We start from the raw sequence: 27085 nt of genomic DNA, 5'->3' as shown, positions 1-27085 counted from the left end.
GGAAAGATAAAACAAAGAGCTTCAAGATCCATATTTTTCCAGATTTTTCAGAATGGAGGAACAAGCCCAAACCGAGCCAAAATTAAGACTGCAATGCATTGTCATGCATGATATATGCATCTACAATTTGGTTAAACCACGACTCAAAATAGACGACGGTGCACCTTAAAACCGTCGTTGTGTTTTAAAAGACGACGGTTTTTTAAAACCGTCATAGTATATCATCTTATACGCTACTAAAAAGGAGTTACGCTGGGTTGATTTTTAAAACACGATGCTTGTGAATTAACAAGCGTCGTCTTTTAAAACACGCTGAACAAAAGGAGCGGCTTAAGTGAATTCACCCTCGAACTAAATATTCAAATTTCTCCTTGTCTTATGTGAAAACCTTATCTCTCCCTCCTTGAAACCTACTGAGCTCTTCTCTCTCCTTCCTTGAAACCCTCCTGAGCTCTCTGAAACACTCCCTCTCTCACCTTTCTACTCATCATACGTACCTACCGGCCATCACTGCCGCGATGCCATCGATGTCGTCGACGCCATCATATTCTTCGCATTAGTCATCACAAGCCGTCATCGACGCCATCTTCATTCCAGACTTCGCCAACACTCCTAAACTAACGCTGTGAGGTCGACACCACCACCAAGAAGACATACAACCTCTTCGACATAAAAGAAATCTGAGAGACAGAGGCGAAGAGGTGGCGGTCATCGTCACGATCAGCGAGACGATGTCCTTAAAAACAGATCTAGAGACCTCAAGAGAGGCGCCTAGAACATCAGATCTATAATCGAACCTCAGGCGACGGATCGAGAGAGACAAAGGAGAAGATGAGCTGGTCTTTGATGTCGCAGCATAATCGGGTCATCGTCGAGTTTACGGTCTCGTTCACAAACTTAGTAAGCGGCATAAGGAATAATCACAACCAGTGTTGGCGACAGTCCAGCATACTCATAGTTGGATACACCTAAATCAAGGTACGGCCCTATTATGCCAAGGAACTCTTCATATTGGTGTTCTTGCAAAAACCAATTTTTGGTCAATGGATTGAAAGTTATGATGGGAGGCTTCTTAGCTGGAAGCACTGTTGAAGTATAAATTGTTTCCAGGTTCTATTGTTAGCTTAGACAAGTGTATGGCTCATATGTCATCACATATTGTTGGACTAACATGTCCAGATTCATACCAAGTGTACAGCTCAGATAGCTGTCACTAAATTGTAAGGCTGAGTCATTTTTTGTATTAATATAGAATATAGTGATAGTGAAATGAGAACACACGGGTAGTGTGCATAATACAATCATTTTGCCTAACAGACTCCCTCTCTCTCTTTTCTTTCTAAAACGTTTCCTCATGGTATCGATGCGAAGGTTACGATCGAGAGAGGGCGTAGTGAAATCAAAGCAATCCAGCTGAGCGAGGCTCCATCTAGTCTCATATGGCTGGATCTAGCATGGGTGAGCTTTGAGCTCCCATCTTCAATGGAAGCAACTATGATTTCTGGAGAATAAAGATGTGCACAATCTTCAAATCTCACAAGCTATGAGATATGGTTGAGAATGGGTATGAGCAACCTGCTGTGAAGAAGGAAGAAGGAGAAACTCTGACTGCAGCTCAAAAGCTTACTTTGGAAGAGAACGTTGCAAAGGATGCTAAAGCCTGGGGTCCGATACAAGGTGCAGTCTTTGATGACATTTTCCCCAGAATTGCATTGAAAGAATCAGCCAAGGAAGCATGGGAAATCCTGCAACAAGAATTCAGAGGTGATAAGAATATGAGATTTGTGAAACTTCAAGCTCTTTGAAGAGAATTTGAATATACTCGTATGCATGATGATGAATCATTATCTGGATATATCACTAAACTGCTAGAGTTGGTAAATAAAATGAAGGCTTATGGTGAAGAGTTAACTGAACAGAGAATTGTTCAGAAACTCTTGATCAGTTTATCTAGAGAGTATAATTCTATTGCTGAAGTTATAAAGGAAACAAAGGATACAGAAACTATAGGGGTTCAAGAGGTTATAGGCTCTCTAAAATCTCATGAACAACGGCTGCAAAGACATAATGAGAGAGTGACTGAGAGGCTTTCTCTAGTTTGAATGTGAGTTCTAAAGACCAATCAAACACAGGACAAGCTGGTGGTTCCAAGTCTAAGAAGAATTGGAAATCTCAGAAAGGGAAGAAGTGGGATACTAAGTCTGAAAAGTTCTAAAAGGAAAATCAGACTGAAGGAGCCAAGACTCCTTGTAAAACCTGTGACAAATTGCACTATGGTGTTTGCTGGTTCAAAGGCAAACCCAAGTGTTATAAGTGTGATAGGTTTGGTCATATAGCCAAAGACTGCAAGGGAAAATCAGATCAAGCTGCTAACTATGCATCACACAAGGAAGAAGAAGGCAATATGTTCTATGCTTGTCATGCTGCTGAAATAGTGAAACATAATGGTGTGTGGTATGTGGACAGTGCTTGTAGCAACCACATGACTTCACAAGCATCCCTTCTAGTCAATATTGATACCAAGGTCACTGCAAAGGTAAAAATGGGCACATGAGACTTAGTGCAAGCAACTGGTAAAGGCACTTTGGTTATTGATACTAAAGCCGGGCCTAGATATATCAAAGAGGTTATGCTTGTACCGGGATTGGATGAAAACTTACTGAGTGTAGGTCAAATGGTATAGCATGGCTACTATCTGGTTTATGGTGATTCTATGGTTGAGATATATGATGACAGGTCAATGGAAAATCTAGTGGCAAAGGTTTCCATGACAGGAAACAGATGTTTCCCACTCTCTCTGAAATATGCAAACTCTGTGGCTATGAAAACAACAATTGAAGAATCCACTTGGTGTTGGCATAGGAGGTTTGGTCATTTGAATATGCAAAGTTTGAAGTTGTTACAACAACAGGAGCTGGTCTATGGACTGCCAGAAATTGGAAATGCAGACAAAATTTGCCAAAACTGTGCAATTGGAAAATCTCACAGGGAGGCCTTTGATAAAGAGAAAACTTGGAGAGCTAGTGTACCTCTGGAGCTGGTTCATTCAGATGTCTGTGGACCTATGTAGACTACATCAATAGGTGGAAATAAATACTTCTTGACTTTCATTGATGACTGTACTAGGATGTGCTGGGTATACTTCATGCAGTTTAAGTCAGAGGTGTTTAATATATTCAAAAAATTCAAGGCTATGGTGGAATTACAAAGTGGTTACAAAATTAAGACACTTAGAAGTGACAGAGGTGGAGAATACACTTCTACTGAATTTCTGAGGTTTTGTGAAGAGGTTGGCTTAGAAAGACAACTAACTGTGGCCTATTCACCTCAGCAAAACGGAGTTGCTGAGAGAAAGAACAGGACCATTGTGGAAATGAGCAAGACAATGATGAAAGAAAAGAAACTACCGTATAAATTCTGGGGAGAGGCAGTGAATACAGCTATCTATATCCAAAATAGATGCCCCACAAAAGCTTTAGATAATGTCACTCCATTTGAAGCTTTTAGTGGAAGAAAATCTGGAGTTAAACACTTGAGAGTGTTTGGTTCTATTTGTTTCTGTCATGTGCCTAATCAGTTGAGATCTAAGCTGGAAGATGCTGCTGAAACATGTATTTTTGTTGGCTATGGCAAATGTGAAAAGGGGTACAGAGTGTACAATTTGCAAACCAACAAAGTCACTACATCTAGAAGTGTGATTTTTGATGAGAACTCATTGTGGGATTGGGACAAGCAAACTGCTGACTCTACCACAGTTCCAATGAGGTTTGAAGATACTTCCAGAAACTCTGAAGAGGAATATGAAGAGATAATGATAGACAACATCTCTAGCCCAATTTAGATGACTACAGCTGCTGCTAGTGCTGATTCACTAAGTGATTCTCCAAGTTCTACACCTGTGAAGCTTAGAGACATCACTGAGATATATGCTAGATGCAATATGAGCATCATTGAGCCAGAGAATTTTGCAGAAGCTTCAAAGGATAAAGCTTGGCAAAAGGAAATGGAAGTAGAAATGGAGATGATAGAGAAGAATGAGACTTGGGAACTAGTTGATAGACCAAGTGGTAAACCTGTGATAGGTGTGAAATGGGTTTACAAGACCAAATTGAACCTTGATGGCTCAATATAGAAGCATAAAGCTAGGTTGGTGATCAAAGGCTATGCACAAAAGCCTGGAATTGACTTCAATGAGACTTTTGCCCCTGTGGCCAGACTTGACACAATTAGAACTCTTATAGCCTTGGCAGCTCAAAAGGGGTGGAAACTATACCATCTAGATATCAAGTCTTCATTCCTAAATGGTGTGCTCAAAGAGGAAGTTTATGTAGATCAACCGGATGGATTTGTGACTAAAAACTATGAAGACAAGGTGTAGAAACCGAAGAAAGCCTTGTATGGTTTAAAACAAGCTCCAAGAGCCTGGTATGATGAAATCAATGCCTATCTGGTTAGCTGTGGTTATGTCAGAAGCAGAAGCGAGGCTACATTGTATTGCAAGACTAAGGAAGACTCTGGAACTCTAATAGTCTCAATCTATGTTGATGACATTGTGTATGACAGGACCTGACCCAAATTCCGCTTTGGAATCCGAGCCGAACCCTGTTTGTGATCGACACCTGGTGGTTGCCGAACACAATTGACTTGGTTGCCCTTTTGGATTAAAATTTAATTCCCTTAAATCTTGACTTCTACCGAAAATTCGGCAGAGTCTCCTCTGTAAATTGAACGTTCCCAAAATTTACACCTGTCAACAAGTACTTAAATATATACACCAACTGCCAGTATACAAAAGTAAGTAAGTTCCAACAGTTAAAGATGTTCCAGGGCAATTTCAGAGCATCTATACAGGTTTAATTACAAAGGAGGTAACCGTGGTGAACCAAGGAACCCTACGTCAAAATGGGGAAGAACGGGAAGCGGGGAATGCCCTGTGGTGGCTCTCGGATGCACGTCTACTGGGGGCGTAAAACATTAAAAAGGTGAGTGGACCCCAAAAACAAAGTTTAGAAAAATAAGTAAGAACATACTAACCCCACAGTAAAAATACAATTATACAAAACTAACTTATTTTCTTTATCGTACACATGCTGAAATCAATGTATTCATGCTTTATATACCAAACACAATCATGGTTAACATTAATCTTGTAAAGCATTAAAATCCGTTTAAAACTACCACTTAGGTGTACCCCTCTATTTCCGTCAATTCCTGGTTTGCCATCAATTCCTGATATCCGTCAATTCGGCAGGTCTCGGTGACACAGAGTCAACCCGAGCCGCAAATCGGCAGGATTCGGGGACCGTAGTCAACCCGATCCGCATTCTGGCTCCGCACGAGTCCGGTACCAAGGAACTCGTGGGGCAGCTATCAAGCATGCTTGACTAAATGAAGGCAATCGATAAAATCCAAAGGCAACCTGGATGTCCGTAGACATCATCATATCCGAAGGCAACATCTGTATATCTGGGTACCTAAGGTGGCTTAGAAAATAATAATAATAGTAATAAGCAAAGTTTGTTGAAAAATCTGATAAATAACTGAATTTCATAAGGCTGGACTCTGCTGCCATTTATCTGATGTTTAGCTAAAATTCTCTTTTTATGTGTCTCTAAAGGATATTCCACTCGGCAGCATGCAAATCATAATATTTAAAAGCATGTCTCACTTATAAAACACTATTCTTTGAATAAAACTTATTCAAGATCAAATACTGAAACTAAATTGAATAAATTCATTTATGAAAACAAAGAGTCCACTCACGGTTGGTCCGAGCTCACTGGACCTTTGGAAGGTCCTCTGCGGGTCAACTGGTGCCCGAATGCCTGATTCAAATACCAGAATAAAATATATTAATAAAACTGCTCGGTATAAATATTTAAATAAAACCCTGACCCCCGGCTTCTAGAAGTGCGTGCATCAATTAAAAGTTATTCCTATGCCCACATTACGTTCCTTTAATCCTAGGACATTCGTCCCGTAAATCTGATTTTGATCGGACGGTTAGATTCGTCACGATCACACGATCGACGATTCTAAAACCTTAACCCTAGGGTTCGCGATTCCGGAGTATCCGAGACTCCGATTCATGATCCGTCGAATCCAACACAATCCTGGCAAGGTCTAGATTAACATATTTTAAAGTGATCACGATCCAACGGTTCGAAACTATTGAACCGGATAATGCATACTATGTAAAAGTCGCTTAACACTCAAACGACGTCCGAATTGAGATCCGCGAATTTCTACACACTCGTGAGAACACTAGGATCATTCTGGAACTGAGAATTCTCCCCACCAGACTGCCCACGCGCCGCCACACGCGCCGGCAGTTTGGGTGGCTTGAGAAATTTCCGGCGGCCGGAAAAACTCCAAACCGCCTGCCCAAACTCCTAACTTAGATAAAACACCCAATTTGGAACCACTTTTGTTCTTGGACCTACCCCAAAAAGTGGCCGGAAGTGGCCGGAATCTTACCCTCAAAACCGGCTGAAACTTAAGTTGTAAAACGAATGCTCTACGCTTAAAATTTCTGAAATCTAACCCAACCAGCAGCTAAGTTACGAAAAATAGCTGGAAAACCATACCTCACTCGTCCAATTTGGTGAAGAATCGAGGGAGAACGTAAGCTTGGAAAATTCTGTCAAAACCGGCAACTTCCTTCGAGTTTTCCGGTGGATTCGCTGCGGTTGGCGTCGGAGCTGAGCTGGGTTACGTAGAGGACAACGACACGAAACTTTTGCAACAAATTTCACTCAAAACGGACCTCGGATGGCGACGAAATCGGTGCTTGAAGATGACTATGTGCGGAGAGAGAGAGAGAACCAGAAAAATCTGGTCTCTCTCGCGAGGAAGAAGGAGAAATAGACCCGGTACTGTAGCAACACTGTAGCACCGACAATTTTAAAATTCCCATTACGTCCTTTTAGTTTATAGACCTTTCCTCCTTCGTTACAGCTCGGAATCGAGCGTGCGCATGTCTACGAACTCGTTTCGTCTTTCTACGCAACGGTGCGAACAAAATTTCCAAAATCCTCTCCAGTCAAAAAGTCAACTTCTCCATTACTAAAATAGTCTAAGGGCAAAAGTGTCATTTTTCCTTAATAAAGTAATAGCTAAATATTAATTAAAGTTTGGGTTATTACAATCTCCCTCCCTTATAAAAATTTCGTCCTCGAAATTTACGTACCTACACTCGAAGAGGTAAGGGTACTTGTTCATTTGGTTCTCTGATTCCCATGTAGCCTCTTCCACAGTATGACTTCTCTATAAGACCTTCACAAGAGGGATCTCTCTTGACCGTAATACTTGCGTCTTCCAATCCAAAATCTGAACTGGTTGCTCCACATAAGTCAAATCTTCTTGCAATTCTATTGGTTGTTCCTCCAAAACATGAGAAGGATCAGAAATATACTTCCGGAGCATTGAAACATGAAACACATCATGCAACCGGGCAAGATCAAGGTAAAGCAAGCTCAGAGGCCATCACCAACACGCTCCACGACTTCATAAGGCCCAATATAGCGAGGACTTAGTTTTCCCCGCCTTCCAAATCTCATTATACCCTTCCAAGGTGATAACTTCAGAAATACCCAATCACCAATCTCAAACTGAAGGTCTTTCCTTCTATTGTCCGCATAACTCTTCTGTCGGTCTTGGGCTGCCTTGAGTCGTTCTCTGATTATTTTCACTTGTTCCTTTGTCCGTTCAACATCATCGGACACCTCCAATCTGTTTTCACCCACTTCATCCCAATAGAATGGAGTTCTACATTGTTTCCCATACAAGGCATCATATGGAGACATCTTAATACTCGCCTGGTAACTGTTATTATAAGCAAATTCCATAAGTGGCAACTTCTCATCCCAATCACCCCGGAATGCAGTGCGCAAGCTCTCAAAGCATGTCTTCTAAAGTTTGAATTATCCTCTCAGATTGACCATCTGTCTGGGGTGAAATGCGTACTAAACCGCAATTGAGTTCCAAAGCTTCATTTAACCTCGCCCAAAAACGAGAAGTAAACCGTGGATCTCTATCTGAAATAATAGATACTGGCACCCCATGAAGTCTCACTATCTCATCTATGAAGATCTTAGCCAACTTGTTTAGGGTGTAGTTTGCTCTCACTGGTAGAAAATGAGCAGATTTAGTGAGTCGATCCACGATTACCCAAACTCCATCATGCTTATTCTGTGTTCGGGGAAGCTTGAACACGAAATCCATGGTAATATGCTCCCATTTCCATTCAGGAATTGGAAGTGGTTGCAATAACCCTGATGGTTTCGTCTTTCACTTTCACTTGTCGGCAAATTAGGCACTTACTGACATACTCTGCTATCTCTTTCTTCATAAAAGGCCACCAGTAATGCTCTCTTAAGGTATGATACATTTTAGTACTTCCAGGATGCATTGCAAAAGCTGAACTATGAGCCTCCTCAAGAATTTCCCTTTTTAAGGCTTGATCATTAGGGACATACAATCTGGTTCCCACCATTAAAGCTCCATCACTTCTTACTGAGCAATCAGTTCTGTCACCACTCTCCACTTCTAATCGCAATGTACAAATCAAAGGATCCGGGATTGGGCGGCCACTATTCGCTCCACGAGTACTGGTCTCACATGGAGAGTAGCTAACAATGCTCCCTGACCATCCATACTTAGCTCAACTCTGAGCTTCCTCATCTCCACCATAATTGGCACATACCTCCCTCTGATATAAGCTATAGATCCTGAGGATTTTCTGCTGAGTGCATCAGCTACAACATTAGCTCTTCCCGAATGATGCTCAATGGTACAATCATAATCTTTAATCAACTCTAGCCATCTTCTTTGCCTCAAATTCAGCTCCTTTTGGGTGAATAAATACTTTAAACTTTTGTGATCTGTAAAAATCCGGCAGGTTTCCCCATAAAGATAGTGTCGCCAAATCTTTAAGGCAAAAACCACTGCAGCTAACTCCAAATCATGAACAGGGTAATTCAACTCATGCTTCTTAAGTTGCCTAGAAGCATAAGCGATCACCCTACCGTGCTGCATTAGCACACAACCAAGTCCCTGTTGGGATGCATCACTTTGTGAGATAACGAAGTTCCCGCTATCATCTGAAGTGCTAAAACCGAGCAAGGGTCAATCTGGTCTTGAGTTCATTGAAGCTCTCTCACACTCATCTGACCATTCAAACTTCACTCATTTCCTTGTCAAACGAGTGAGAGGCGCCGCTTATAGCGAAAACCCTTCCACGGCGGCGATAGTACCGGCTAACCCAAGGAAACTCCGTACACTCAGTAACACTGTTGGTCGTGGCGATTCCTCGCCTCAATCTTCGGGATCAATCAAACACCTCTGCAGAGATTACATGCCCCAAGAAACTAACTTTATCCAAATTGGCCCGACATTTACTGAATTTGGCATACAATCGTCTCCTTCTCAAAGTCTTCAAGACAATTTCCAAATGTTTCATATGTGCCTTCTGACTCTTGGAATACACTGAATGTCATCTATAAACACAATCACAAAGCGATCCAAGTAACGTCGGAACACCCTGTTCATGAGATCCATAAACGCAGCTTGGTGCATTCACAACCCAAATGGCATCACCAAGAACTCATAGTGCCCATACCTCGTCAAAAGTCGCCTTAGGCACATCCTCTTCTTTAATCCGTAACTGATGATACCCAGATCTCAGATCAATCTTAGAGAATACCTTGGCACCCTTCAACTGGTCAAACAAATCATCAATGCGAGGCAAAGGATACTTATTTCACACTGTGACCTTGTTCAACTGTCTGTAGTCAACACATAACCTCATGGTTCCATCCTTCTTCTTAACAAATAACACTGGAGCGCCCCAAGGTGAAAAACTAGGTCGGATGAAACCTTTATCTACCAGCTCCTGCAGCTGAGTCTTTAATTCCTTCAATTTTGCTGGTGCCATTCCATATGGTGCTTGAGAGATAGGATTCGTTCCTGGAACGAGCTCAATGGTGAACTCGATCTCCCGGTGAGGAGGTAGCCCAGGGAGATCCTCAGGAAATACATCCGGAAACTCTTGTACCACTGGAACATCTTCCAATCTCAACCCTTTATCTCTGGTATCAATCACATGTGCTAAATATCCTGAGCACCCTTTTCTAAGCAACCGTTTTGCCGTCATAGCTGAGATGAGGCAAGATGGAAGCACTTTGCGCCGCCATAAAAAGTCACTTGGTCGTCCGGGACTACGGAAAACAACCTCTTTCGGAAGCACCATCGAGGCATGATGTCCGCAACTAATCCATCCCTAGAATGACATCCAAGTCAACCATTTCCAATGGAATCAAATCTATCTCCAGAAATACATCTCCCACTAACACCATACTATCTCGATACACCGTACCAACCTTAAAAATTTCTCAGTAGGCACAGAGATTGCTAGTTCGTTAAGGCTGAAAGTCTTACATTAGCATTGTGGCGAAACTAGGTGTAACAAATGAGTCGTAGCCCAGAGGTCAATCAAAACTCTAGCAGAACTCCAAAATCGGTAAAATACCTATGATCACATCGGGTGACGCCTCGTGCTTCTGCCGGGACATATTATACACCTTGCCAGCTCGAACGTCCCACCACGTCCCCTCTGATCGCCGCCGCTAGCAACACTTGGTTTAGGCCCGACACTAGACGAGGCCCCTCCAGGCCGAGATATCCCTTGAGATCCATGCCCCGAGTGCTCGTCCCCACGAGTCGATGCAATCGTAGTCTCTCCACCTGAGAAACATCGGACACTCCTCTGAAAATGTCGTTGACCACGTAAAAACACCGATAGTGCCACAGCAAGTCCCAATATGGAACCTACCACACTCGGCACATCGAGGATTCCTCCTCCCGCCATTCTTGGCCGCGATCGTCTCCCAGTAACCTCTAGTCAGTATTACTCTGGGCGGTTCCCGAACTACCACTCTGATTGGAACCTCCACTAGAACTGCGCTCGGTTAAAACCCACATAACTCTGACGCTACTAGATAACCCCAGAGCTAAAGCGCTCTCTTGGATGACCTGGGACCACCCATGTCAAATCGCTCTGCGAGGTTCACCCGCGCCGACCATCATCATTGCTCTCTATCAGTAGCGAACATCACTAAATCCCAAAATTAGTCACCATCGACTAATCACAATGTCTCGAATGGAGGCTTTTAACCTCTAGTAAACAACTGGCACTTCTTGTTTTCATCCTCTACTAGTGGAATACAATACTTAGACAATTCATTGAACTTCTTCTCATACTCAAGTACATCGCTCCCTGCTCCAACCGCTAGAAACTCTTCCATTTTCAAATTCTGTAAGCTAGTGGATAATACTGACTATCAAATGCAGCTCGAATAATTGCCAAGTGATGGCCGATGGATCCCGATATCTCCTTTTTACTGATTCCCACCAATGTCTAGCATTTCTAACCAAAAAGAATGTGGCTAGGGCCACTCTGTGATCCTGGGAACCCTCATCACTTCCATGATTCGCTCCATCCTTTCTATCCACTCCTCACCACTGGATCACCATCGCCATCAAAATCATGGCCCCTAATGGACCTCCAACAAAAGACTGCTCTCTGGTTCGCACCGGTGCGAGAAATGGGGATTTCCTCTTGCTCAGTGATCCTGTCCCTAACTCGGGACGTATCGGTCCCTCTACGGAAGCCACCACATTTAGGGCCCATGCTTCTGTCACAAGAAACAGATGTTGATAAGATGGAATACACAGAGTCGGAGTCTGGGAAGTTAAACCTAATGCTCGATACCAAGTTGACAGGACTGACCCAAATTTCGCTGGAATCCGAGCCGAACCTGTTTGTGATCGACACCGGTGGTTGCCGAACACAATTGACTTGGTTGCTTTTTGATTAAAATTTAATTCCCTTAAATCTTGACTTCTACCGAAAATTCGCGAGTCTCCTCAGTAAATTGAACGTTCCCAAAATTTACACTGTCAACAAGTACTTAAATATATACACCAATCGCCAAGTATACAAAAGTAAGTAAGTTCCAATTAAAGATGTTCCAGGGCAATTTGAGCATCTATACAGGTTTAATTACAAAGGAGGTAACCGTGGTGAACCAAGGAACCCTACGTCAAAATGGGGAAGAACGGAAGCGGGAATGCCCTGTGGTGGCTCGGATGCACGTCTACAGCCTGGGGCGCAAAACATTAAAAAGGTGAGTGGACCCCAAAAACAAAGTTTAGAAAAATAAGTAAGAACATACTAACCCCACAGTAAAAATACAATTATACAAAACTAACTTATTTTCTTTATCGTACACATGCTGAAATCAATGTATTCATGCTTTATATACCAAACACAATCATGGTTAACATTAATCTTGTAAAGCATTAAAATCCGTTTAAAACTACCACTTAGGTGTACCCCTCTATTTCAGTCAATTCCTGGTTTGCCATCAATTCCTCGATATCCGTCAATTCGGCAGTCTCGGTGACACGAGTCAACCCGAGCCGCAACCGCAGGATTGAGGGACCGTAGTCAACCCGATCCGCATTCTCGCTCCGCACGAGTCCGGTACCAAGGAACTCGTGGGGCAAGCATCAAGCATCTTGACTAAGCGAAGGCAATCGATAAAATCTAAAGGCAACCTGGATGTCCGTAGACATCATCATATCCGAAGGCAACATCTGTATATCTGGGTACCTAAGGTGGCTTAGAAAATAATAATAATAGTAATAAGCAAAGTTTGTTGAAAAATCTGATAAATAATGAATTTCATTAAGGACTCTGCCATTTATCCGATGTTTAGCTAAAATTCTCTTTTTATGTGTCTCTAAAGGATATTCCACTCGGCAGCATGCAAATCATAATATTTAAAAGCATGTCTCACTTATAAAACACTATTCTTTGAATAAAACTTATTCAAGATCAAATACTGAAACTAAATTGAATAAATTCATTTATGAAAACAAAGAGTCCACTCACAGTTGGTCCGAGCTCACGGACCTTTGGAAGGTCCCTCCTGCGGGTCAACTGGTGCCCGAATGCCTGATTCAAATACCAGAATAAAATATATTAATAAAACTGCTCGGTATAAATATTTAAATAAAACCCTGACCCCCGGCTTCTAGAAGTGCGTGCATCAATTAAAAGTTATTCCTATGCCCACATTACGTTCCTTTAATCCTAGGACATTCGTCCCGTAAATCTGATTTTGATCGGACGGTTAGATTCGTCACGATCACACGATCGACGATTCTAAAACCTTAACCCTAGGGTTCGCGATTCCGGAGTATCCGAGACTCCGATTCATGATCCGTCGAATCCAACACAATCCTGGCAAGGTCTAGATTAACATATTTTAAAGTGATCACGATCCAACGGTTCGAAACTATTGAACCGGATAATGCATACTATGTAAAAGTCCGCTTAACACTCAAACGACGTCCGAATTGAGATCCGCGAATTTCTACACACTCGTGAGAACACTAGGATCATTCTGGAACTGAGAATTCTCCCCACCAGACTGCCCACGCGCCGCCACACGCGCCGGCAGTTTGGGTGGCTTGAGAAATTTCCGGCGGCCGGAAAAACTCCAAACCGCCTGCCCAAACTCCTAACTTAGATAAAACACCCAATTTGGAACCACTTTTGTTCTTGGACCTACCCCAAAAAGTGGCCGGAAGTGGCCGGAATCTTACCCTCAAAACCGGCTGAAACTTAAGTTGTAAAACGAATGCTCTACGCTTAAAATTTCTGAAATCTAACCCAACCAGCAGCTAAGTTACGAAAAATAGCTGGAAAACCATACCTCACTCGTCCAATTTGGTGAAGAATCGAGGGAGAACGTAAGCTTGGAAAATTCTGTCAAAACCGGCAACTTCCTTCGAGTTTTCCGGTGGATTCGCTGCGGTTGGCGTCGGAGCTGAGCTGGGTTACGTAGAGGACAACGACACGAAACTTTTGCAACAAATTTCACTCAAAACGGACCTCGGATGGCGACGAAATCGGTGCTTGAAGATGACTATGTGCGGAGAGAGAGAGAGAACCAGAAAAATCTGGTCTCTCTCGCGAGGAAGAAGGAGAAATAGACCCGGTACTGTAGCAACACTGTAGCACCGACAATTTTAAAATTCCCATTACGTCCTTTTAGTTTATAGACCTTTCCTCCTTCGTTACAGCTCGGAATCGAGCGTGCCGCATGTCTACGAACTCGTTTCGTCGTGCTCTACGTAACGGTGCAAACAAAATTTCCAAAATCCTCTCCAGTCAAAAAGTCAACTTCTCAATTACTAAAATAGTCTAAGGGCAAAAGTGTCATTTTTCCTTAATAAAGTAATAGCTAAATATTAATTAAAGTTTGGGTTATTACAGTGTATACAGGTAGCAGTGAAGAATTAATTGCTGAATTCAAGACTGAAATGATGAGAAGGTATGAAATGACTTAGGCCTTTTGTATCATTTCCTTGGTATGGCAGTGATTCAAACTGAATCTTGCATTTTCATAAATCAAAAGAAGTATGCTCTGACATTGCTGAACAAGTTTGGTTTGAAACAATGCAAGCCGGTTAGTACTCCTCTTGTAGCAAGTGAGAAACTGTGTAAGGATGATGGAAGTGAACCTGCAGATGAGAATGAATATAGACAAATGGTTGGTAGCCTATTGTATTTGACAGGTACAAGACCAGACATTATGTTTGCAGCTTGCCTATTAGCAAGGTTCATGCATTGCCCAACAAAGAAACACTATGGAACGGCTAAGAGGGTGCTAAGGTATATTCAAGGGACCATTGATTTTGGTATTGAATATCAGAAGGGAAAAGAGGCTATCCTAATTGGATATTGTGACAGTGATTGGAGTGGAAGCCAAGATGACATGAGAAGCACCTCCGGCTATGCCTTCTCCTTTGGTAGTGGAGCATTCTCTTGGGCATCAGTCAAACAACATAGTGTAGCTCTCTCTACAGCTGAAGCTAAATATGTCAGCGCAAGTGAGGCTACTACACAGGCTATATGGTGAGATTTGTGCTTGAAGACTTTGGAGAATTGCAGACTGAGGCAACTCCATTAATGGTAGATAATACCTCTGCCATTGCCATGACAAGGAACCCTGTTTTCCATCAGAAAACTAAGCACATCAACCGCAGGTATCATTTCATACGAGATGCTTTGCAAGATGGGGTAGTGGATTTGAGATACTGCAAGTCTGAAGAACAAGTGGCTGACATTTTCACTGAAGCTTTACCTAAAGATCGTTTCAACTATCTTAGAGGATTGCTTGGTGTTAAACTAGTTAACAATTTAGAAGGGAGTGTTGAAATATAAATTGTTTCCAGGTTCTATTGTTAGCTTAGACAGGTGTATGGCTCATATGCCATCACATATTGTTGGACTAACATGTCCAGATTCATGCCAAGTGTACAGCTCAGATTGCTGTCACTAAATAGTAAGGCTAAGTCATTTTTTGTACTGATATAGAATATAGTGATAGTGAAATGAGAACACACGGGCAGTGTGCATAATACAATCATTTTGCCTAACAGACTCCCTCTCTCTCTTTTCTCTCTAGAACGTTTCCTCATATACCTTCTGTGCAAGAACACTTGCTATTATATAGAAACTCCAACAAGCACTGAGGCTACTGGGGCTTATGATGAAGAAAAGGTAAATTATTTTTTGCTCATTGAACTCCCCCAATCTTTTGAGTTTTGTCAACAGAAAATTCTGACAATGGCAGAAATTGAATTCATTATTGGATATGCAGGATAGAATTATTTATTTATGTTTTTTGAGATACATGATAATACGATATTATGAGATGGGAAAGAGATTAATCCTCACATTCCTCAATATGTCATCTGCGCCTTGGTATCTTAATGCCGAGAGACCAGTAAGTTAACATTCAAAGATTTGTAAACCCTTTCTTACTGAGATGTCAAAGCTGCATATGCTTATGGGGATTTTTCTTTCTATTTATGTATAGAGTTTAAAACATCAAAGGAAATGGAAATCCGATCCGAATTATACAAAATCCTGGTATGACAGAGATGCAAAGATTTATCATATGCGGATAAGTACCGGAAAGGATCATGTGAAAAGTATGTGGACGGTGCATTGCTTATAATATTGGTCCCTGATTGTTTTTCCTGCTATCATACTTGCTAATTAAATCTCGAATATAATAGTTTTTTGTTTGATAATTGTAATGCGTGTTTTATGATCACGTCTTTCCACTGGGGAAGTCATTTTTTGTGTACAGTTGATAATAGGAAAATGCTTTCCATATAGGGAATGACAATATTGCTGATGGTGTTATGAGCTCACAACATTCGTATATCCACCCATGTCCAACACTGGTTTGTTGGCTGATCAAATAATTCACATGCATTTACTTGATAATTCTCAAATTTATGACGGTGCCATAATTTACATGCATTTACTTTTGCTCAAGGCTCAAACCATATGGTAATTTACAGGTTGGAGCAGATACAGTTAAAAGAGCTCTTAGTTACCCCCTGAAGTTAATTGCCAAGAATGCTGGTGTAAATGGAAGTGTTGGCAGTCAATACGAAACCTTGCCCAAAATGTTGCAAGTTGGTTGAAAAGAATGGAGGATGCAATCTAGTTATCTGTGTCTGTGGACAACCATTTTGGTGAGTGTCTATGTATTTTCTACTTTTTTTACTCTTGTGCCATTTTTTTATGGAATTCGGGGGGTGGGCTGGGGAGCATCCCACACATTTAAATGGTCTAACTTTCATGTGGTTGCTTTTCAAAAACTATACATGGGGTAAGATCCTTTTCATAGGATTTGGTTTTTTCTTTTTTGCTGCCTTTTGTGAAGTGTATGTTGATATCTGACTTTTGTTAGGCTCGTGGTTTATAGTCTAAGCTTTTCACAAAGATTTTTTGTTAGTAATGCAATTTAGGATTGACTAGCTGTTTGCTCTTTGCATAAGCTTGCTCTTCTATCTGATAAAGCTTTATGTTTGATGTTCTTATCCTAATTAGATTAGATTCAGTTTGTAAGAGAACAAGACTATAGAGGTCTTAAGTGCACTACTGTGTAGGAAGAGAAGTTAAGGAGAATAATAGTTTCCTCCTATATTGAGAGTAGGAACAAAACAGAGAGTTGAAGAAATAGCTCGTATTTTTTTTTCCCTTCAGCTTTCTTGTCCTTTATTATGCTTTGAGTGCTTTAGTTAGATTAAAAAACTCCAACACTTTTGCTCTGGTTAATTTTTTTTCTCCCTGAATTAATTGTTTATTGTCATGTAAATGGTGAATTGTAGGATTGGTAGAGTTGTACCATAATGGCAGCCATGGTGTGGACATTGAAGGTCCAGCAGAAGTTCGCATCGAATGGACAACATTTATGAGCAACCACATGTAGTTATAAGTATAGGCTAATGCTATGGTTATGGAATTTTGTATGGATATAGTAGGAATCAAGATTGGTAAACTATGTAATTACTATCGAATATTCAAGTTTTATGAAAGAAACAATTTTTTGAGTACTTTGTATGGTGTGGGTAATAACAAATTTGGACCTGAATTTATTGCTTAGAAAGCATTGTGGTTGTTTATCTAGTTAAAACCTTTCTATAGAACCATTGGAAAAAAAAAAAAGAAAAAAAAACTACAATGTACGTCAGTTTACAGATAATACATGACCGTTTTTTCACAAAAAAAGTTGCCTTTAGAGTTAATAGACGACAGTTTTTATCACAACGTCATCTTTAGACATAATAGAGGACGGTTCTTTTCACACAACCGTCGCTTTTATAGTTAATAGACGACGGTTCTTTCAAAAAACTGACATCTTTACTCATAAATGACGACGGTTTTAACAAAATACCGTCGTCTTTACCCACAAACAACGACGGTTTTCAAAAACAGTCGTCTTTACCATAAATAACGACGGTTTTTAACAAAAAACTGTCGTCTTTACATCAGAAGAACGACTATTTTATTAAAACCCGTCGTCTTTACAAATAAACGACGACGGTGAAAAGCCGTCATAGTTTGATACTCCAAAATATGGCGGTCGATTTAACGACGGTTTTCAAAGCATCACAACGACGGTGAATCCCCGTTGTCTATTTCGTTTTTTGTAGTAGTGATGAGCTAATTGTTTGTGGTGGGATTTGTTAGTGGAGTTATGCAGCAGCCAAAAGAATTAAACAAGATGAAATGGGAGCTGCAACACTAAGCCTAAAGACAAGATGAATTGTTTTCAAATGCAATTGTGTGTTAGGAGAAGTGAGTGTGATAGTGCACTCAATTGTATAATTAGATTTGTGATTAGTGCACTCAATTGTATAATTAGATTCTTACTTCTCCTAGGCCTAGAAATAGTGAGGTTCTCCAAGCTTGTAAACACACCCCAAGGGGAGGGGAGCTCTCAAACACTTCTCCAGAGCTCCTCTCCCTTCTCTCCCTCAAATTCTCTTAGTTTTCCTTTCTAGTTCTCAATTCTATTTTTCCTTTTGCTTCTTAGTTGTTACTTATTTTTCTTTGTAATGTAAATTCTTTTCTTAAGTTTTCAAGTATGATTAGTTTCCAAGTTTCAATTATGGTTTTTGCTCTTATTCATTATGCTTATAAGTTAATATGCTAGTTTGAATGATTGATCACCATTAAAACTCATATGTTAGCTATCTTGGTTCGAATTAAGAGTAGACACCATGCTTTAATTCGAATTGAACTATGAATAAGAAGAGTATGTATGGACATTCGACAACAGGGATTAGATACATACTTGATTGTTTAAAACATTCTTCTATTCTTAATAGATTCCTAGTGCTTAATTTTAGGTTAGACAACAGATGATCAAATTAGGGAATTAGGAATACAAAGTTAGGACCAGACACCATGGCTTAATTATACTTTAGCTAGAATCAATCCGTTAATCTAAATTGAACTTGGGAACTTATTTGCTTGAGTTAATTTATTTTCTTTCTTTCTTTCTTGTTTTATTTAATTCATTTCTTTTTCATTTCTGTTTTGTGTAGGGAAGGATCATTCAATCACCAGTCCTCGTGGGATCGACCTTGCTCTTACATATGCTATACTATCGAACGGCTCGTGCACTTGCGAGTATCACAAGTTGAGGATGCAACTGAATCCATTTTGGTGCAGCTAATCCGACGACAACATTGACTTACGCCAACATCTTCCCTCTCTCGTCTCTATCTCTTCCTCCTTCCTCTCTCATCTCTATCTATCCTCCCTCTTCCATCTTTCTCTTCCTCCCTCCCTCTCTCCTCCCTCTCTCCTTTTCTTTTGTTAATTTCAATTTGGGAATCTAGGGGTTTATGATTTTAATTTAAATTTTTCCTCCACACCTAGAAGGAGCTAAAATATATACTACTTTAATTTATTTCAAAAATAGATAATTATGTATCTAACTGTTCAAAGTCAGACGCAAATCTACTTCAAAAACACTAATAGATGACGGGTAAAAACCATTGTTGAAAAATGTTTTAAAACCGTTGATGAACCCAAATAAACTAGAATATGGTGATTACTAGCCAATAAATATGGCAATGATGTCTGAAGAAGATGGTGAGACAGAAAAAGAGGGGTAGAGCATGAGAGTAAGACTGGATGGAAGAACAAGCCTGACAAAAGAGATAAGAGAGAAACTATCAGGCCTTAGTAGTCTTTGAGAAAAAATAATTAAGTACATTGTTGAGTCCGTGTTTTTTTTTTTTTTTTTAAGGTTCATATACACCGCGGTTGCAACAAAAACAGTTGTCAAATAAAATCAGAAAACCATATATGTACATCCACAACGCTTATAAACTCCATTTGACAACGATGACGTAATAACGGTTGTGGCAAAACAACTACAACAGTTTTGGAGCCAACCGTTATATGTATTCTGCGTTGTCTTTTTGCACTTTTGTAGTAGTGAAGTATCACATATTTATGTGGAACTTGAAAATTAAAATTTTCTTGGAGCCAAATTGTGTATTTGATGTCATTGAATGAGACTTTAGATTTGAATTTTTGGTCTGGAGGGTGTCAGAGAGTCCCGTTCGAGGCTGAATGGGATGGAGCAGCCAGTCCAAGTCGGAAGGTCCCACATATTGAATTAGGGTTGATATATGGATACATCAAAGTACTGAAGTAGAAATCCAACATTTATTGCTTTCACACAAACTAACAGCTTTCGCTAATCGGTCGAGTCATATGAGAACGTCCAGCAGCAACCTCCACAAGTCCAACACACAACCAATATTTCTGGCGTTCACAACTCGCAACATTTATTGCTTTCACACAAGCTAACAGCTTTTGCTAATCGGCCGAGTCATATGAGAGAGAGAGAGAGAGAGAAAGAAAAGAAACGAATAGCCACAAATCTTCATTTCGACAAGCAGCAGTTTGAAATTAAATGGCCCAAACAAATGAAAATGTAGTTTCCACGGAGAAGGAGCTGTTTGTGAGGCAAGTCACAAGAAGAGGAGGTGGGCAAGTAAGCGGAGGAGAAATTGAGCAAACTTCAAAGGCGAGTATTACAATCCATGAGAAGGCAATAAAACCTAGTTCTAACGAGGAGAGACTCAAAAAATTCAGGAAAGCAGCAGCAGAATCGGCGGCGGCAGCAGCAGCAGCAAATTCAACAACTCAGGCTGCCAAACCAAAGATCCAAAGGGTTCCCTTCATGCTCCGGGATAACAAAAAAAACGACAAATACTACGAGCCAAGGGTAGCTGCCATCGGTCCTTTCCACCATGGTAGTAAACCAAAGTACGAGTATGCAGAGAAAATCAAGCTTCATTTAGCTGTGAACTTTGTCAAAGACAGTGACCAGAATGAAGCAGATTTGCTCAAGAAGGTTGAGGAGAAAATCAAGGATCTAAAGGAGTGCTATGATGAGGAAGCAACAAAGGACTTTGACGATGATTCCCTCGCGTGGATGTTGTTTGTTGATGGGTGTTCGACGCTGGAATTCATATACCAATATGATGACTTAGAATGTTTTCAGATCAAGAGAGACCAGGTGGCCTTTGCAGAACAGGACATGTTCTTGCTCGAGAACCAACTTCCTTATCAACTCCTCAAGCTGTTGATGAGCTCGAGCAGCATATACGAGGACTTGAAGGACTCAATCGAGAAGTTTGTTCAGATGCACGGTGGTGATCAGAAGCAAGAGCCTCAACCCATGGAACCAGAGCCAACTCATCTTCTTGAGCATCTTCTGACAAGAATGCTAGGATATCCACCTAAGAAAAGTGAGACAAGTGCAAGTGCCCAACCGGGAGCAGGCGTAGCACAAAACACACAACGGCATGATGAACCAGAGAAAACTCATCTTCTTGGGCGTCTTCTGACAAGAATGCTACGATATCTACATAAGAAAAGTGAGACAAGTGCAAGTGCCCAACCGGGAGCAGGCGGAGCAAAAAACACGCAACAACACGTAGTAGTAAGCATGGAACCAGAGCAAACTCATCTTCCTAAGAAAAAAAGTGAGACAAGTGCAAGTGCCCAACCAGAGCAAACTCATCGCCCTAAGAAAAATGGTAAGTCAAGTGCCCAATCTTTTCGCAATGTACAAGAGCTTCACTCAGCCGGGATCTATTTTTGGCAGAAAAAGGGGCCAACCGCATTGAGAGACATAAAGTTTAAGAGCATTCTATGCTGTGGGTTCCTTTATCTTCCCAAAATAAAAGTAGACGACTCGATGGGGCCTAAGTTCATGAACTTGATAGCCTACGAAATGTGTCCTGATTTCCAGAACGATTTCGGGGTCACCTCTTACATAGGCTTCCTTGATTCGCTCATTGATCATCCGGATGATGTGAAGCATCTGAGGAAAAAGCACATACTTCGAAACTTTCTTGGGAGTGACGATGAGGTGGCTCAACTCTTCAATGAGATAGGCACTGACTTGGTGCCTAACAATGCAATTTACTCCGATGTTAAAAGCAAGATAGAAGATCACTACACAACCAATTGGAAGAAATGGATGGCTCAATTCTTTCATGAACATTTCAGCAGCCCCTGGACTATCCTGGCTTTCATTGGTGTTCTCTTAGGGCTTGGGATGACCGCTGCTCAGACGTGGTACGCCGCCAATTCTGGTACCGCTCCATGTGAGGCCTTACTTGAGTACCTGAAAGACCGCGGGTACTAAAAGGACTACGTACTTCAGCCTTTCAGGTACTAAAAATACATTTGCTGCTTTGCAATTTGTGTGCTGCATGGTTCTGTACTTCCCCCCAATTACGACTTGTTCTAGAGGTTTTCACAAGTCATAGCTTCTCAAGGGTCCTCTCTCCATTTGGTATTTTACAGCAAAATAAGGCAAGTTGAACATGTGTGCTTTTCTCTATGTTTGGTGGAACTTTTTCTTTGATTTTAGTTGAAGTTTGTGTGTAACATGCTTACTGTAAGTTGTCATTTCATAATCGATGTGATTCTCGGAAAAAAGAAACAATAAATAAATAAACAATTTGTGATCATGTGTGGCCTTTGTTGTAATTAATCCCTAAATTAATCATGCAGATTACATGTTGGAATCCTCTTGTTTGTTTTATAGCATTTCCAAACTTTTAAAAAATATATATATGTATTGCAAGAGGGGTCTCATATTCTGTCAAATGTAACTAATAATATTATGTGGGAGTCAATGTGTCTATTAATGCAACAAGTCGACACTACTGGCTAAAAAGGGAGAGCGAAGAGACGCTATTGAAGATTAGAGTTCACGCACGAGCCATTAGGATATATAGCCTATTTAGGAATGGGAGAAGAACCCATCAATCATCCTTCTGATTATCTTCGGCCCACTCATCATCTTCCAGATTATGGTCACCCACTTATCATCTTCTTGATTTTCTTCGGGAAAGACCATTTCAGTAGCCCATGGGTCATGCTTGCTTTCATTGGTACACAGCCCTCAGTTTTTATCAGAAATAGGGTTCCCTATTTACATTTTCAATCCTAATGACGTGTTTGTGGCAAAGACAACGTCATTTTAAGGTTTAGGATTTCTCCTCCCTTCTAATCTCCACAAGAATAAAACCAATCTAGTATATATTTTTTTTATCTTCTGTTTCCTTCAAGCCCAGATAATCAAATGAACAATTTAAATTCTTGAGTATACCTTTGTTCAATCAAATATTTCATTAAAGCCAACAAGCAGCAAAACAGAGCAGGAAATCCACAAGCCACCAGCTGCACATTGTGTCGAACAAGTAATATGCATTCAACTATCTCACACTTCTCATACACACTTTATCATTCCAAAATTCAGTACAACACCAGGAGATATCTCCAACAAAGAACCACATAATTATGCATTTGCATATGAACCTTTTCATGATTGGGTCATGGTCTCCACGAAAGCCTTTGGTGGGAAGTCCCAATGTTGAATTCTTAAGTCCTCAAAAGGGGCTTTAGTATTCGTCCTAGGAGATAGTCCGCGAATAGAGATAGAGCACCAGAAGTGGTGTTGCATTGAAACTTAGGGTTTGAGACTTGGTTGGGTGGGGCTTGAGAGTTGACAGGCCAGAGCCAGAGGATGCTCCAGACTATTTCGGAGTTTTTAATTTTTAATTTTTAAAGCAAAATAAAAGAAGTTAACAGATTTATTTCTCTGTTAAATGATAGGACACGTGTCAAACATTTAAAGAGGGCAAACGGAGGGGACACAAAGGCAGTGGATCCGCTACCCATTGTGTCTGTTCAACTAGAAACTTACTGAAGATCCTGAGTGTTCCTAGAATTCTCTCAAGGCACATACATTACAGCATTTCCGTTGTGTTTTTTCTTTTTTAATCAAAAGCATTTCCGTTGTTAAAGACGAAGTATTTTTATTTTATTTGGCCTTTCTATTTTTAAACTTTCAATAAATATCGTGCAGGCGTAAATAATTATATATAGTTTTGAGGCCCCTTGATTGAGGCCTTTGGTGATCGCCCTCGGAGTCCAGGCCTAATGCCAAAGAGTTATTTGGAGTTGATTTGTTTTCGTTATTTTTTTTTAATAGTAAATTGAGCTTAAACCCATCAAATTTATTTTAAAACACCTACAACCTTTTTCTTTTGTTTTCTATTTAAAATACTCAAATTGTTTTAAATAATATCCGATGATTGGGATCCAACTAAGTAAGTTACCTAATATAACTTAAAATCTGATTCATTGTATTTTTCGGATTCCAAAACTATCCCTATTTATAACTTAATGTATTATAGTCGAGTATAACTAATGACACACATTGAATTTGGAAAGATCTCCAAATGGTTGTAATGGATGTAGGAATTAATTTAGAAACTTATTTGAAATGAAATATTAAATTCAACATTAACTTATTAGTAATCTATTTTTGAATTAATGTTGTTTTCCTTTTATGAATTATGACTAGTAATCTATTTAACGTATTAGTAATTTAAATGCAATATTAAATTTAGGAATTAATGTTGTTTTCCTTTTATGAATTATACGACTAGTAATCTATTTAACGTATTAGTAATTTAAATGCAATATTAAATTTAGGAATTAATGTTGTTTTCCTTTTATGAATTATACGACTAGTAATCTATTTTATTATAGTTTTATGAATAATAGTGTACATTTTAATTATGTTGAAAAATAATTTGATAATCTATTTATTGTTTTTTTTAACATTTTTTTAAATAAACCTATTTTTTCTCTAAATAATGTAACATTTTTTTCTCTAAATAATGTACTTTTCTTCTCTAAATAAAGCACCTATTACTTGTTTTATGAAAAATAATTTGATCATCTTTTTATTGTTTGTTTTATGAAATTTTTTTTTTTTTAAATGAACCTATTTTTTCTCTCCAAATAATGTACCTAGTATAAAGAACCTATTTTTTCGCTAAACTTTGTATCTATTTTTTTCTCTAAATAATGTACCTTTTTTTTTTCTCTAATAATGTATACCTAGTAAAACAATTTACCTAGTATAATGAACTTATTTTTTTCTTCAAAATAATGTACCTATTTTTAATTTATAAAAAAATGTGCATAAATTTCAATTATACAACACACCAATTTTCTATAAATTATTGTGTAGTCTAAACAAACAATTTAATATTATAACTTTATCCAAATCCTTATACTGGAATTACTCCATCTAAATCCTAATGAATTACGTGACTCACGTTCTTGATCATTTTATTTGAAAATTTCTCTTCAAGGACACAAACTCTACTTTACGTGCGCATCACATTATTGATTCTTATCGTCCGACGCTAGCTAGCTGTTTCATTCTTTTTCATACTTTACGTGCATCTACAAGATGGGTTTTCACCTTGTAACACTAGTTAAAACAAACCCTTGCGCGACGAAAAACTATTCATTGCTCAAAGTTGCGTGACGAAACTCAAAACTTCGTCGCTCAAACTCTTGCGCGATGAAAAACAATTCGTCGCGCAAAGTCACTTTGCGCAACAAACTTTTGCACGACGACAATACATTGTAGCTCAAAGTAACTTTGCGCGACGAAACAATAAACTTCGTCGCGCAAAGTCCTTATAAACATAAATAAAATAAAAATAATAATTTTTAAAATCTTTGCATGACGTAATCCAAACATTTCGTCGCCTAAACCAATTTATTTTTGTTTTTTTATTTTGTATGCATAACACTTAAGAAATTAAACAGTATATATATTTATTAAGTAACTTTAAATTTATTATTTTAGATCGGATCGGATTTTTGTTAGAAAAACATATTATTGTTGTTCGGATTGGGTTTTTGTTAGAAAATATATGTTTTAAATTGATGATCGAATTAATTCATTGTATTCATATAGGGTCAAGGAGTGTAGCTTTAAAAAATCATCAAAATCGGAGTTAAAATAACTGTTAAATAGTGATTTTTCATTTATAACCGTCGAAAAGTTTTGTCCCATTACTTGATCTCTGAATGTTTATTTTTTCCGATTTTTGGCATATCTGATCTCGAAGTATAAACAAACAAGTTTCACGGTTGGATCGTTGAAACTAGTTTCGTAGAATGCGTATGCCATCAAAACAATATATTCACTAACAATTAAGAGTTTATTTATATTTTCGTTAAATATAACATAAGATTTTGTGGTATCCACTAGTGTAAACATTTTAAATTGAAGATCAAATTCAGTCATTGTATTCATATAGGGTCAAAGAGTGTAGCTGTAAAAAATTATCAAAATCAGAGTTAAAATAACCGTTAAATCATGATTTTTCATTTATAACCGTCGAAAAGTTTTGTCCCGTTACTTGATCTATGAATGTTTATTTCTTCTGGCGTATATGATCTCGAAGTATAAACAAACAAGTTTGACTGTTCGATCGTTGAAACTAGTTTCGTATAATGTGTATGCCATCAAAACAATATATTCACTAATAATTAAGAATTTATTTATACTTTCGCTAAATATAACATAAGATTTTGTGGTATCCACTAGTGTAAATATTTTAAATTGAAGATCAAATTCAATCATTGTATTCATATAGGGTCAAGGAGTGTAGCCGTAAAAAATCATCAAAATCGGAGTTAAAATAACCGTTAAATCGTGATTTTTCATTTATAACCATCAAAAAGTTTTGTCCCGTTACTAGATCTCTGCATGCTTGTTTTTTGCGATTTTTTGGAGTATACGATCTTGAAGTATATACAAACAAGTCTGACGGTTGGATCGTTGAATAGTGTGTGTATATATATATATTAAGTAGCTTTAAATTTATTTATTTTGTACGTATAACACTTAAGAAATTGAATAGTATATATATTTATTAAGTAGCTTTAACCTAATTTATATTTTAAATCGTAAAATAAAATAATTTTATTTTTTTATTATTCATAACAATTATTTTTATAAATATTGTGCTATGAACCAATTTTCGTCTCTCAAAAGTTTGCGCGACCAATAGTTCGTCGTGCAAAACTCTAAAAATTTGAGCGGGTACCAAAAAAGGGACACGGATTTTTTTATTTATTTAAAAATTTAGACTTTACGCGACCAATATATATTTTTCGTCGCAAAAATTTGGGTGGGTACCAAAATTGGACGGATGAATAATTTTTTAGACTTTCTTGCGACCAATATTCCAATATTTTTCGTCACACAAAACTTTGCGCAACCAACAATAT

The 27085-nt window shown here is 39.1% G+C and overlaps 3 protein-coding genes across 3 annotated transcripts; 2 read left to right on the top strand and 1 right to left on the bottom strand.

Annotated features, from left to right (window-relative positions):
- The first annotated feature begins 1550 nt into the window (after positions 1-1550).
- On the top strand, positions 1551-3841 carry LOC148914778 (uncharacterized). Its single transcript, XM_089043299.1, has 7 exons — positions 1551-1764; positions 1873-2021; positions 2133-2199; positions 2295-2536; positions 2684-2761; positions 2912-3052; positions 3152-3841. Exons 1-7 carry the CDS (start codon positions 1551-1553, stop codon positions 3839-3841), a joined length of 1581 nt encoding a protein of 526 aa, XP_088899425.1.
- A 3634-nt stretch (positions 3842-7475) lies between these two features.
- On the bottom strand, positions 7476-8223 carry LOC148914777 (uncharacterized). Its single transcript, XM_089043298.1, has 2 exons — positions 8000-8223; positions 7476-7824 (listed from the first exon to the last, which is right to left on the bottom strand). Exons 1-2 carry the CDS (start codon positions 8221-8223, stop codon positions 7476-7478), a joined length of 573 nt encoding a protein of 190 aa, XP_088899424.1.
- Positions 8224-20336: 12113 nt separating this feature from the next.
- LOC148914776 (UPF0481 protein At3g47200-like) lies at positions 20337-22462 on the top strand. Its single transcript, XM_089042943.1, has one exon. The coding sequence runs from the start codon at positions 20370-20372 to the stop codon at positions 22113-22115; it is 1746 nt and encodes a 581-aa protein (XP_088899069.1). The 5' UTR covers positions 20337-20369; the 3' UTR covers positions 22116-22462.
- Positions 22463-27085: the final 4623 nt, after the last annotated feature.

This window comes from Prunus mume, linkage group LG8 (genome assembly GCF_029339155.1).
Source record: "Prunus mume cultivar Tortuosa linkage group LG8, ASM2933915v1, whole genome shotgun sequence".
Taxonomy (NCBI): Eukaryota; Viridiplantae; Streptophyta; class Magnoliopsida; order Rosales; family Rosaceae; genus Prunus; species Prunus mume.
This window is presented reverse-complemented; position numbering and strand designations above follow the sequence as displayed.

Coding starts and splice junctions, on each gene's coding strand:
- LOC148914777 (XM_089043298.1), bottom strand. CDS start 8,223: ATGGATTTCGTGTTCAAGCTTCCCCGAACACAGAATAAGCATGATGGA. Junction 7,825..7,999: donor ACTTCTCGTTTTTGGGCGAG/GTTAAATGAAGC, acceptor TTATAATAACAG/TTACCAGGCGAGTATTAAGA.
- LOC148914778 (XM_089043299.1), top strand. CDS start 1,551: ATGGTTGAGAATGGGTATGAGCAACCTGCTGTGAAGAAGGAAGAAGGA. Junction 2,022..2,132: donor AAACTATAGGGGTTCAAGAG/GTTATAGGCTCT, acceptor AATCAAACACAG/GACAAGCTGGTGGTTCCAAG. Junction 2,537..2,683: donor ATACCAAGGTCACTGCAAAG/GTAAAAATGGGC, acceptor CAAATGGTATAG/CATGGCTACTATCTGGTTTA.
- LOC148914776 (XM_089042943.1), top strand. CDS start 20,370: ATGGCCCAAACAAATGAAAATGTAGTTTCCACGGAGAAGGAGCTGTTT.